The sequence below is a fragment of the Hyperolius riggenbachi genome, chromosome 9, assembly GCF_040937935.1.
Source record: "Hyperolius riggenbachi isolate aHypRig1 chromosome 9, aHypRig1.pri, whole genome shotgun sequence".
Classification (NCBI taxonomy): domain Eukaryota; kingdom Metazoa; phylum Chordata; class Amphibia; order Anura; family Hyperoliidae; genus Hyperolius; species Hyperolius riggenbachi.
Window position 1 is genome coordinate 186,714,091 of NC_090654.1, and position 14,418 is coordinate 186,728,508.

Consider the following 14,418-nt stretch of genomic DNA (forward strand, 5'->3'; position numbering starts at 1 on the left):
AGGACGCCATCCGCGCCCTACGTGCCGTTCCGCTGGGTCCCTGCTGCTCAATGTCCCCCCGAGCCGGCTTCCGACCCCACTGCCTCCACTAAAATGGCTGCTGGAGCTGGCCGCGGCTGCGCAGTCCGCATATGCGCGAGTGCGGCTGTGCAGCTCTAGGGCCTCCCTGGACACCCCCGGCCCGCAGGTATTTAACTTTTTTTTTTTCCCCTATTTCGCCTCGTGAGTCCTTTTAAAGAGAATCTGTAGGCTTGCAGAAAAGCAGTTGAGTGAGACGCTGTGTGACGCCTGTGTGAACTGGGCATAAGGCCGGGTCCACACTATAAGCGCTTTTGTGAGTGCTGGCGTTTGATTAGTACTTGCTGAGCACTTGTTAAAAAAAGCTCCCATTCACTTTCATGAAAATAGCGGTAAAAATCGATGCGATTGCGGTGATTTTTACACAATTTTTACTGCGATTTTCATGAAAGTGAATTGGAGCGAATTTTTTTTAAGCAAGCGCTAATTAAACACAAGCACTCACAAAAGCGCTTATAGTGTGGACCCGGTGTATGTGTGTTTTGACATTGGCCTTGTCCTTCCCTGGTCATGATCCTCGACACCCAGTAGCTAAGCTTCTACTGTTGCACTGAAGGCATTTTGTAGTGCATTAGGCACACAGTACCATGTTCTTCTGGTTTAGCGGAATGCATTCATGGCTTGTGTTTTGGACAAATGTTGAAAGGGATGATTAGCAAATCTTTTATGAAGGCTGTGCTGCACTTTGCAATGTGTATAGAGGAAAGGCTTGGTTCAGAAATCCTAAAGGTGATGCCAAACAAAATTTTACATTCTGCTTGTGGCCACGCATGCAGGGCTATGACAGTGGTGAGAGTGAATCATATGTATTGCATAAACTGTCCCTCGCCGCATCTCGGGTGTACAGGGATTCCCTCCATTGCAGATCCTGACCTCGCCAGGTCGGCATATTTTTTTGTTTGTTTGGATTTTTTTTTTAGGAAAATTGAATGATGTAGGATATATTGTCAATTTATAAACCCAAGCAATTTTGTCAGTATTCTTTTGCATGTGTGTGTTTATTATTTATTTTCTTGGGTCAACTGTGGCCTGATCAATGACTCTTTCTTCAGTACACAACTGGAAATCCGATCACCCTATCAATGGATGAATTGTCTGAAATTGCGTTAAGCCTTGTACACACATTAAACAAATGCCGTTTGAAACATCCAGTAATCAACAGATTTCACCGCAACGACAGTTTTATGAAAAAATATAGCCAAACGGCGAGCGACAGTTATCGGCCATTTGGCCCAATCCATCTGGCTGATCAACTCAGACGACTGTTGGACAGATATTGCAGTCGACCATGTGTGTACAATTAAACTACATTGTTCTACATAGTGCGCACATGGTTGCTTCCGCTTGCACACATAGGCCTCAATTCACTAAGCTTTATCAAACACTTTATCAAACGTTTGATAATTTACCTCATGGGTAAAATCTAATCTAAAACATTCGATAAATATATAAAGCTGGGCATACACGGTTAGATTTTCTCTTATCAATCGAGCCGCTGATGGCTCGATTGATCATTTCCGACATGTCCGATCATTGCGCGGACCGATTCCCTGCTCGATACCTGCGGGCGGACAATAGCGGAAATCGAGTGGAAGAGAAGGAAGCGCCCGCGGGGACTTGGCGGGAGTCGATTGCCGCCGGGTCGACTCGTGTATTCCCAGCATTACACCTTAGTTAATTCAAAATTCGATTCTACCCATGAGGTAAATTATCAAATGTTTGATAGTGTTTGATAAAGCTTAGTGAATTGAGGCCATAGTGTTGTTTAGAATATTGGTGTGTATACGGACCTTTAATCTGTTTTCATTTTCATGTATACCTAAAAACTTGTGGCTATAGCTCTGTCTGATGCTGGGTACACACTATGAGATTTTATGGTCGATTTAGTGTCAGATCGATTATTTCCAACATGTCCGATTTGCTTTCCGATCGATTTCCGAGCATTTTCCGATTGATTTTCATCAACTTTAATATGAAATCGATCGGAAAGTGCTCGGAAATCGATCGAAAAGCAAATCGGACATGTTGGAAATAATCGATCTGACAGTAAATCGACCATAAAATCTCATAGTGTGTACCCAGCATACGAGGGAAGACCTGCCCAGGGCTGGACGCTTGAGCTTATTTAAATGCCAGCAGATTGGGACCATTGTTTGGCTATTCAGATCTATATTGACAAAAAGCATTGCCCTTTGAAGGCGGCCAGTGCATAGAGGGGACCTGTGCTTCTCCTGTGTGTGGGAATGCCTAAAATGTTCCCTTCCCCCTCTCAGGGTGCAGAGAGAGTGTGTGAAAGTTGCAGCTGTTGTACATGTAGGTCAGAGTAGGCGTTCCCCCTAGACTCAGCTCAGTGTCTGCCTGTCACATATCTCTTCTCCTACCTGAGGCTGCAGCACTGCTCCGCTTTGTGATATGAATCAGTAACTTTCTTACAGCAGCAGAGCTACATCTGACCTCTTCAGCAGCTAATGCAAACTAGGACAGTATTTTTCTCAGTCATCTAGATCAGAATTACAAAAGTGTGTTTTTTTGTTTTTTTTTTATAGTCATTCTTGTTGGCAGTCGTCCAATTTTCAGCACAATTATTTAGTATGGTGTTTGTAGAGTTTATAGAAACATTCACCTCCTGCCCTACGCCAGCATAGTGCTCTGTAGTGAGCATAGATGCCCCTGCCTCAGTATAGTGTCCCTTAGACTATATTGATGCATTCACATCAGCGTACGTATGTACGTGTCGCCGGGGAGTTGGGCACCAGACAGGGCTGTGGAGTCGGTACAAAAATCAACCAACTCCGAATCCGGGTACCCAAAATGGCTCAGACTCCTTAGTCTAATACTTACCAGGGCTGTGGATTTGGTACAAAAATCCTACAACTCCAACAAAAGTTTTGGAAACCTCCGACTCCAGGTACCCAAATTGCTCCAACTCCCCGACTTCAACTCCGACTCCGCAGCCATGGTGCCAGGAGAGCCAAATCATTGCTCTCCCTGCTGCCGCAAAACTCCCTGGCAGAGTTAAATACTATTCCCCCCGCCAAGTTGTCGCAACTTGGACAGAGATGTAATTCTAGGTCTGGCAACCACCGAAGCCCCAAATTACCCTTCTGCGCCCCACACAGCATTACATTGCTGCTATGAGGCGACTGGCGGTAAGCGTTGTGCGCTGAAACAACCTGCTTCGTCACAGCATGTCCTGGCCTAACAGAGCTTACCGTCTAATGTCCCTGCTATAGCCATCCAGACACAGCAAATACAATCATTGGAGGCATGTGGTCATATGCTATTTCAGCCAACAGTGTAATTTTGCAATGTGAGATCATTAGATCATCCAGAGGAACTGAAGGTTGGAGAACATAAATGACAAAACAAACCTGTATTACATTTTTACTTAGTTATTTCTGTAAATGGCAGAGGTCTACATCCCTACAGAACATTGTATTGACTGATACACACCATGCAAGTTTCCCGTCAGATCAACAGATCGATTACTTCTGGCGTGTCCGATCTGCTTCCAGACGATAAACAGATTAATTTCGTGCTTTACTGTACCCTTTTTCAATCGTAAGCAGATCGGACGTGCCAGAAATTTTTTGATCGATCTGACTGGAAACTTGCATGGTGTGTATCGGCCATTAGGAATGCTGCATTATATGTACTTATAGCAGGAATTTTGTTTTTAATAAATCCAGCAGACTATATTCATCATATATGTAAAGGCAAGTTCTAAGTTTGAATTGTGTAGTAAGCATTTGGGTTTTTGTTTTTACTGGCGTGTGACCCCGTTTGTGGGAATTTCCCTCACTTCCTGTGTAGACAGGACAGAGAGGAGGAAAATCTCTCCTAAGAGTGACAGACCTCTGATAAAACATACCTGCAGAATGGTAAAGGGTTTCCACAAGTCACAAGAGTTGCAGTGTGAATGATTTGACAGTTATAACTTGTACACAAGGCTTTGCTGATCGCCAGCAATCATCAAAGCACTGGAAAATGCATATAAAGTACCCCAGTGTAAACGGGGCCAAAGGGACAGCTAGTGATGCAAACTGTATACTATGTAAAGTGTTGACTCTATAAATGCTAAATAAATAAACACTGGTGGTGTTTGCCCATAGCAGGGTGCCTCCTGTTTGTGCTGAGCAATCATAGGAATTGCTGTCATCACAGAAGATGTTTCAGGACATATGTATCTATAGCATAGGCCTGTGTGCGTGTGTCTGCCACAGCTGGAATATATCTCCAGGAATCCAGTCTTCTATAAATAACAGGAAGAGCAGCTTTGCTTTCTATAAAACATACCAAGTATTTACATGTTATCCTAATTAGGAACAAATCCATTGTGGGGTCCGATGAGTCCCATCCTACAATGCTGTCCCAGTGTCACTAGAACTTCCATTCTGTTTGATAAGTCACTGTTGTCTTTGTCAGAGGTGATGATCATGGTTGCCGACAGCATAAGTAAATATTGACTGCAGGGGTAATTCAGTTACTTGGTGACCTGGGCACACTGTGCTTAGTAGCTCACAACTGGAAGCCAGATCACAGTTTCAACAATTTCAGTCTTCAGGACATACATTTGAGACACTATACAGCAGCTTCTACTGAGGCTGAGCTGCTGTCTCTTGTCATTGTCCCTTGCAGTGAAAATATACATACAGATCATTTTCCACCATATTTCACATACTTTTAGAGTATATTAACTTAAAGTAGCTCTCCGGTTTAAACATTAATAATTATGAATGTTGTTATTAAATTGCTTTGTTTTTGCAAACTTCCAAGTCTGGTTTAGGCCGAGATCACTGTATAAATACTGACTGAGCAACTGAAGGTCTGGTAGCTAATGTGCATTCCCACTGATGCTATAGAGGTAGGGTCATTACACAGGGTTGGTGGAGGCAGCCCATAACATCACTTCAACCAGCCCACTTTTCCCCACTTGTGAGTTGTGGCCTGCACTGCAACTTTATAGAAGCCATGTGCAACAGCTGCTGAGAGCGATTTCTCTTTCTCTTTCTCTCTCTCTCTCTCTGTCTCTCTCTCTCTCTCTCTCTCACACACACACACACACACACACACACACACACACACACACACACACACACACACACACACACACACACACACACACACACACACGATGAAGCATGAGGGGAATTCCCCCTCTCCTCACAGCTCGTTTTGGTGTCAGTAAAGTGTGAAAGTATTAACAGATAACCGTAACCAAAGAGGTTGCCAGTGAAATGTATACACCAGTACTTAGCAGCACTTCCCAAACAATTCCTATGTCAATTGAAAAAAACATGTTAATCGATTAGTGCGGATACTACGCTGTCCATCACACTCAAGTAGTAACCTAGCCTACAACTGGCTGATGGTGCCTCTCAGCTCCTCCCTCACCTCCTGCGGATGATGATGGGATATGGGTAGAAGTCTGGGCAGTTCAGCCTGCTGTTCTGTCTAACCATGGGGCATCTGATATTTGAACCAGGTTAACATTTTCCAAATCCAGCAAGCCAGGTTTTAAAAGTGAGTAATGTAATGCATAAAAACTTTGCTCTGACTGAAAACGTAAAGGGATACTGTAGGGGGGTCGGGGGAAAATGAGTTGAACTTACCCGGGGCTTCTAATCGCCCCTCGGAGACATCCTGTGCCCACGCAGCCACTCCCCAATGCTCCGGCCCCGCCTCCTGTTCACTTATAGAATTTCAGACTTTAAAGTCTGAAAACCACTGCGCCTGCGTTACCGTGTCTTCGATCCCGCTGATGTCACCACGAGCGTACTGCGCAGACACAGACCATACTGGGCCTGCACAGTACGCTCCTGGTGACCTCAGCGGGAATGAGGTCACGGCAACGCAGGTGCAGTGGTTTTCAGACTTTAAAGTCTGAAATTGTAGAAGTGAACCGGAGGCGGGGCCAGAGCATCGGTGAGAGGCTGCGCAGGCACAGGATGTCTGTGGGGGACCATTAGAAGCCCTGGGTAAGTTCAACTCATTTTCCCCCAACCCCCCTACAGTATCCCTTTAACCATTAATCTGGCATGTGCACAGCAGACAATAACCCACAAGCGAATCGCCCGGCAGATCAACTCGCCCCTTGCGACGACCGATCGCATTGTCCATGCCACTCCCCCGCACGTCACACATGCGCAGCTCCGGCGCCCCTATGTCCGTCCCTCCTAGCATAGCAACAGAACGTGTTGGCAGCTACATAGCTGACATGCGCCTGTACAGGCCGGCCAGCGATGTCACCCTAGGGCAGAGGTTCCCAACCGGTGTGCCGCGACACATTTATGTGTCGCGGCAGCACCAGCTATGTGTCGCGGCTCTCTGCTCCCCCTGCTCGTCTTAGCAGCGGCCGCGCTCCCCTCTCCAGCGCATTCAAGCAGCGTATCTCCCGGCTGCTCTGTGTGTGATGTGCAGGAAGAAGCAGGGCTCGGTTACCATAGTAACGGCGATACATATCGCCGCTACAGGAAGCCGCTGCCCTGCTTCTTCCTGCACATCACACACAGAGCAGCCAGGAGATACGCTGCTTGAATACACGCGCCGGAGAGGGGAGAGCGGCCGCTGTTAAGGTAATAACAGCGGCGGGGACGGGCGGGGGGCACCACCTACCCATACTGGCTATACCTGGGAACTATACTAGCTATCCTGGGGCACTATACTGGCTATACTGGGGCACTATTCTGGCTATAATGGGGCACTATACTGGGGCACTATACTAGCTATACTGGGCACTATACTAGCTATCCTAGGGCACTATACTGGGGCACTATTCTGGCTATACTGGGGCACTATACCGGGGCACTATACTAGCTATCCTGGGGCCCTATACTGGCTATACTGGGGCACTATACTGGCTATACTGGGTCACTATTCTGGCTATAATGGGGCACTATACTGGGGCACTATACTAGCTATACTGGGCACTATACTAGCTATCCTGGGGCACTATACTGGGGCACTATTCTGGCTATACTGGGGCACTATACCGGGGCACTATACTAGCTATACTGGGGCACTATACTAGCTATACTGGGGCACTATACTGGCTATACTGGGGCACTATACTGGGGCACTATACTGGCTATACTTGGGCACTATACTGGGGCACTATACTAGCTATACTGGGGCACTATACTAGCTATACTGGGGCACTATTCTGGCTATACTGGGGCACTATACTGGGGTACTATACCGGCTATAATGGGGCACTATACCGGCTATCCTGGGGCACTATACTGGCTATCCTGGGGCACTGTACTGGGGCCCTATCCTGGGGCACTATACTGGCTATACTGGGGCACTATACTGGCTATACTGGGGCACTATTCTGGCTATACTTGGGCACTATACTGGGGCACTATACTGGGGCACTATACTAGCTATACTGGGGCACTATACTAGCTGTACTGGGGCACTATACTAGCTGTACTGGGGCACTATACTTGCTATACTGGGGCACTATACTAGCTATACTGGGGCAAAATACTGGCTATACTAGGGCACTATACTAGCTGTACTGAGGCAACTAAACTCCCTATACTGGGGCAACTATGCTAGCTATGCCACTGCACCCTCACCGAACCCCCCCCCCGTGATTGTTACTGAGCCCCTCAGTGTGCCTGCAGCATCAGCAGATTTTCTGAGCCCCTCACTGTGCCTGCAGCATCAGCAGATTGTTACTGAGCCCCTCATTGTGCCTGCAGCATCAGCAGATTTTCTGAGCCCCTCACTGTGCCTGCAGCATCAGCAGATTGTTACTGAGCTCCCCACCATTGTGCCTGCAGCATCAGCAGATTGTTACTGAGCCCCTCATTGTGCCTGCAGCATCAGCAGATTGTTACTGAGCCCCTCATTGTGCCTGCAGTATCAGCAGATTGTTACTGAGCCCCTCATTGTGCCTGCAGCATCAGCAGATTGTTACTGAGCCCCTCATTGTGCCTGCAGCATCAGCAGATTGTTACTGAGCCCCTCATTGTGCCTGCAGCATCAGCAGATTTTCTGAGCCCCTCACTGTGCCTGCAGCATCAGCAGATTGTTACTGAGCTCCCCACCATTGTGCCTGCAGCATCAGCAGATTGTTACTGAGCCCCTCATTGTGCCTGCAGCATCAGCATATTGTCATTGAACCCCTCAGTGTGCCTGCAGCATCAGCAGATTGTTACTGAGCCCCTCATTGTGCCTGCAGCATCAGCAGATTGTTACTGAGCCCCTCATTGTGCCTGCAGCATCAGCAGATTTTCTGAGCCCCTCACTGTGCCTGCAGCATCAGCAGATTGTTACTGAGCTCCCCACCATTGTGCCTGCAGCATCAGCAGATTGTTACTGAGCCCCTCATTGTGCCTGCAGCATCAGCAGATTGTTACTGAATCTTTTCTATCATATGGGACGTGTCATGTATATCTGAATGTTTGGCATGATGTGACGTGTCACGGATATCTGAATGTTTGTCGTGATGTGTCACGACCTGGAAAAGGTTGGGAACCACTGCCCCAGGGTGTCAGATCCAGATCCTCGACAGGCGACATAAAATGTAGAGGTGTGTATGCACCTTGTTTGCATGCTGCAGCACTCCCTGGATTTCTCCTTTTGGTGGGAGAAGGGCCTCAGTAGGCTGCATATTTGGGGCACTAAAGTGGTCAGTAATGATGTTGAGTGAAGTCTCCATATGCATGCCATTTACAGGATGAGGATACTGGCAATTATAAGGATGAGCTATCTAACGGATTAGTAATCTGTACAAGATGAATGCTGAGATTGAAACTCGGAGCAGTTCTTTCAACGCAGGAAGATTTGGGCGCAGCCGGCGCCAACATAGATCGTAATAGGTATTACGGCTATAGCAGCGCACACTGAGTAACTTCGGCGCTGTCAGAAGACGGAGCTGAAGTTACTTTTAAAACACTATAATTCGGCCTCCAGCTATAGCTGGAAGCCGAAGTTTATCATTCCTCACGATCCATGTGGACCTAGAGGGGGAATAGTTATTAACGTCGCCGGTATAAGCCATACCATCTGTATCCTGCAACCAAGTCTCCCCGTGTCGATTTCATATGTATGCTTGAAATTAGTCACTCAGCAGGTAGTGATTGTTCTTGTCATATGACTCTTTACAGCTAATAAGAGCTTGAAGAGAAACTCCGACCAAAAATTGAACTTTATCCCAATCAGTAGCTGATACCCCCTTTTACATGAGAAATCTATTACTTTTCACAAACAGACCATCAGGGGGCGCTGTATGACTGATATTGTGGTGAAACCCCTCCCACAAGAAAAGTTTGAACTTTTGGCAGTTTCCGGTCTGTGAATCTTGTTTCATTGTGGAAAATAGCTGTTTACAGCTGTTTCCAACTGCCAAAAACCATGCAGCAGCTACATCACCTGCCAACAGTAAAATGTTCACTGGAGTTCCTCTTTAAATAATGCATCACATGGCTTTTGTTTACCTGGCAGTTGATAATAGGTAACCATTGACATTGGTATTAGGCATCTGCATAGCCCATTGATGAACTATCACAATTTTGTAATTGCAAATGTATGGTTTTCAGTTTGAATATCCATTTTATGTCATTAGTCCTAATGCTAACGACTGTCCCACTTTATCTTTGCAGACATGCCAATATTTGGACTGTGTCCGGCCTACGATGAGTTCTACCTAGTTGTGTGTAGCCAGTGTAATCAGGTCATAAAGCCGCAAGCATTTCAATCACATTATGGTAAGTGCTTAACTATGACTTAATAACGCTGTTAAATCGGGATTAAAGATGGCACATTTTTCTCATCCCTGTTAATGATTTGTAAAGCTCCTGCCGTTGACAGCCCAACATGAAAATGTACTTTATGGGTACGGTTTAAAGGAATACCGAGGTTAAAATAAATTGATGAGATAAAGGTGTATGTACAGTGCCAAACATACAGGTACAGTAACTAGGCTGTGTTCCTATATTTCTTTCTCTGTCTGAATGAGTTAAAGTTCAGGTGTGCAAGTGAAAGTTTCTCTCCAGTCAGGACCTAGTCAGATTAAAAAGTTACCTTTACATATAAGGAATTACAGCCATAAAACTTTCCTGGCAGAGATTCGCTTCTGAGAACAGGGGAGAGATAAATAAATCAATAGTTCATAGATTTTAGCTCCACTTTAAAGATTGTCGTTGAGCAGAGAAAGTGAAACATCAAAAAGTAAAAATTGGATTTAAAAATAAAATAAGACCGGGATCTCTCAAAAAGTCAGTTTTGGAAGGATAGATGCAATTGTTTATCGCATCAGTTTATTTTCACCTCAGTATTCCATTAAAGCCTGGCCTGTAAATTAACCTTGTTAATAAATAGCTATAAAAGTACTGCTTTATCAGGAAAAAATGTTATGTATGTGATAATTAATCTTCTTTGTTTTACTTTTCTTCATTGTCTTTTGCTGTCAGTCAATTTAGACTCCAGAAGCAATGCAGCTTGGTGCATAGTTTACTGCTAGGTACCCACAATGCAATTTTCTGAAAGATTTAGAACATAGAAGTGAATGGAAAATCGATTGGAAATCAGATCGGACATGTTGGAAATAATTGAACTGACAGTAAATCTGTCAGAAAAATGCATCATGTGTACCTAGCATTAAAAAGATCCTAATAGTATGCCCTGTCACTGGAAGCTGGTTGACCACTTGCTTTGACACGACAGTTGAATAACCAATGTCTTGTCACATTAGGCTGACTGACCGCTAACTTGTCACAAGAAGTTAAGTGACAGCTGCCATGTGCAAGAGGTTAGACAATCACTGCCATGGCATAGGAGGCAGGATCACAGAAGGCTGAGTGACAAGTGCCTTGTCAGAAGAAGCTGACTGGCAACTGGTTTGTAAGAGGATGAATGACCATCACCAGGTCACAAGTGATCACTGCTATATTGCAGATCAGGTGACTATGCCACATAGTGATGGGTAGCAACAACCGCGCCACAGAGGGATAGGTGGTAGCCTAAAAATGTCCCTTGTGACTAATCGGCATGAACATTTTAACAGTGATTTCTACCCATATTTATTTGGCATTGTATTGGTGGCAAAACAAGTGTATACCGTATGTGTGGGCAATGATCAGAAGGGGATTCTGTTGACCTGTTGAAAATGGCCAAGAACTTAGGTTAATTTGCTTAAAGCGGTATTTTCACCATAAAACTCAAATTTCAACAGCAACTGGTCTGAGTGTATAAGTGATAAAGATGCTAATCCTGCATTCAAAACTTTTTCTGCTATTATGGTTTGTAGTTATCACATACTTTAGGAGCACTGGCCCTAGTGCCAAACAGTGCCAAAGAGTTGAATGCTGGGAGTTCTTTTTATCTATAATATATTCCTCCTCTTCCATTTATTTCCCTGCCTAGCTCCTTATCAGAAAAAACCCTCTGATTACTTGTGTTTATAAGCAAGGCTGAGGTGACTCCAGTGATTGGATGTGTAAATAAAAAATACAGTGCAGTTGTTAGTATACACCTCAGTGGGAGTGTCTGAAGAAGGGAGGAGGGCAGCTAATGAATACACAATTAGCAAGAGAAGGGAGGGGTGGGGGAGAAAACAAGACTCAGGAGGCTATGATGTCAGCATTAGCTTGGCAAAATGGCCACTGCCTAGTAGGATTTTCTGCTTTTCCTTTATAAAATTCACAAGAATCAGTACGTGGATAGCACAATACATCTTTTATGTAAGTAGAAGTACTATTTATCTACTTATATATGTGTTTTTTATTTCTAGGTTAGCATGGGTGTCGCTTGTCTTTAGTAAATTGCCACAATTGTATTGTGACTGCAACTGTGCCTATAAACAAAATATCAACTTTGTAAACAGAGTCAGTGTATTTGTCATTTATTTACATAGTTTGGTTGAAAAAAGACATCAGTTTATCAAGTTCAACCAGAAATAAAAAAAAATACAATAATAAACAATTTGTACAACACTGTACGCTATCCTCTCATATCCAGGTTATCCAGAGGAAGGTGAAAAACTTACAAGGCTTGGAGCCAATTAGCCCAGTCTTTTAGAAGTCCTACTTTTTTCTTTTTGATTTTAGATGTTTGTAAAACTTTTTTTTTTATTTTACTTTAGACCATTACCCATTTATTTTTCACTATCTGGTATTAAGCAAGTCTGTTTTTTTTTTTTTTACTACAGTTTGTTACATTCCATTTATTTAATGCAGATGCAGGGCCATCGTACATGTGATTAAGGCGACGAGAAACATAGGCACAGGGTAAAGCCAAAAAAGTCTTGCCCTGCTCCTGCAGGACATTACTAGTCCTGCAGCACTAGTAGTGCACAACTTGAGAGACCGAGTTGCATATAATTATGCTGCTAACTAGGTCATTTAGTGTTTGTTTACAAATTGATAAAAGATACCTAGCCCTTCATCTGATCTAGGCACAGTTATTGTATATTGGTGGCTTATCTTTGTTAAAGGGAACCTAAACTGATAGGGATATGGATGTTTCCTTTTGAACAATACCAGTTGCCTGGCAGTCTTGTTGACCTTTTTGGCTGCAGTAGTGGCTGAATCACACACCTGAAACAAGCATGCAGCTAATCCAGTCTGACTTCAGTCAGAGCACCTGACCTGCATGCTTGTTATGGGGCTGTGGCTAAAAGTATTAGAGACGCAGGATCATCAGGAGAGTCAGGCAACTGGTATTATTTAAAAAGGAAAAATCCATATCCTTCTCAGTTTAGATTCACTTTAAGGTATATCAGTGAAGAAATATAGTTTACCTTTTTAGTAGAGGCATTAGTAGCGTTGCCATATTTTACAGTGTGCTGCCTCTACAGCACGTAGCACCTGTCCTATGTAAAATGCTTTGCCAGGACTGAGCAGCAGGGGGAGCAGTCAACAGTGAAATGCACAAACACTGTTGTCAGCTGCCTATTGAGACGTGCACAAGTCTCACACAGGCATGACTGCGTTTGTGATGACTCTGTCTGCTGTGTGTATGAATCACAGTGACGTGTGCTGCTTACAGTGGAGCCTTACTCACTACATTATTCAGCGCCAAGTCCCAGCAACACGTCACAGTGATCTCTGCAACCTGAAAATGGTTACTTTCTCTGCATTGAAGCAGTAAATAATGGCAAAGGCAATTGTTGCATAATCTTGTAGTTAGTTGTATGCATGGAAGTCACTCTATAATTCCATAGCGCTTTTCACGCATCACATTACACAGCCAGGAAGGTGAAGCCGCTGTTACAAGCGGCTCTTTAGCACCTGGCTGCTCATTGGCCAATAAATCAGCAGTGTGCAGATTCTTATCCATTAGTGACGAGGCAGATGATCAGGGCGATGTAGCAGGAAATATTATTACCCCCCCTACATATACCATGCAGCAAAGGTGTGTACATGACAAACTGAAGAGGAGATAGAATAGGAAGACCTTTTGGTGTGCAAGATGAATCGTGTGTGTTCCAGCTGTGGGTTTATCTGTTTGTCTGGAGTCTCCTAGAATCTGGCAACATACTTTCAAGCGGACCTGAACTCAGAACTTCCTCTCTGCTCTAAAAGATACGCAACAACATATTTTTTTAAAAGACATTTCTTTGTTTCAGCTGATAGAAATCCTACGATAAATCTGCACTGTTTTTACTTCTTCTTTCATGGAAGCAGACCTATTGCTAACATCCAGTGCTTTTAAACTGGCTTATTTGCCATGGCAGTCAGCTGGCACAGGGGAGAGATAAAATTACAACTTGTGATTAGTCACAGATGAGGGGGAATTAGACAGGCCAAACTTTTTAAATACATACAGGGTGCAATTCTCTTTGTTTTCCTTCTGTCTTGCGCAAGAGTTCAGGTCCACTTTAGTGGAGTAAAGCACAGATACTCGGTACCACTCCAGAAGTCCTCACCATTGTCCTCTGCGGTCCCAGAGCAGTAGCGCACCATTCTGTGGGAACTGCTGTCTAAAAAAAATGTCAGTCAGGTTTGTGTGTTGCAGAAACACAGTGAATGAACCAATGAACACCGTGAATAGACACAATGGAGATGGACATGTGTGAAATGGGTACATTCTGCATGTCCCCTGCCATCCAATTTGGAAGCTGTCTGGCAGCTTACTACTTTGCTGTAGTTTATTTTACGCTGAGCGTATTTCTACCAGATTTTTTGTGATGTGAGTAGAATTTTGTGCATTGTCTCTGCTATCTGGCACTGGGATGTTGTCCTGTTATCTGACATGCACATGCTCAATTTAGTTTGTGGTTAAGTGCTGTACAGACATGTTGCTAGGCCTGGCTGGCCACATCTGCCAATTTTAGTCTGTGTTCAAAAGGCTTGACTCTCAGAAGTGAAAATTTGCACAACAGATATA

General features: G+C 44.4%; 1 protein-coding gene across 3 annotated transcripts in view; it reads left to right on the top strand.

Moving 5' to 3' along the window:
* The window catches only part of ATXN7 (ataxin 7), a 167,181-nt gene that overhangs the window by 94,819 nt on the left and 57,944 nt on the right, over positions 1-14,418 (top strand). For all 3 annotated transcript variants that reach the window (XM_068253791.1, XM_068253793.1, XM_068253792.1), the window contains one exon: positions 9,693-9,797. In XM_068253791.1, the coding sequence (XP_068109892.1) occupies positions 9,693-9,797 (105 nt within the window). The remainder of the gene's footprint in view (positions 1-9,692; positions 9,798-14,418) is intronic.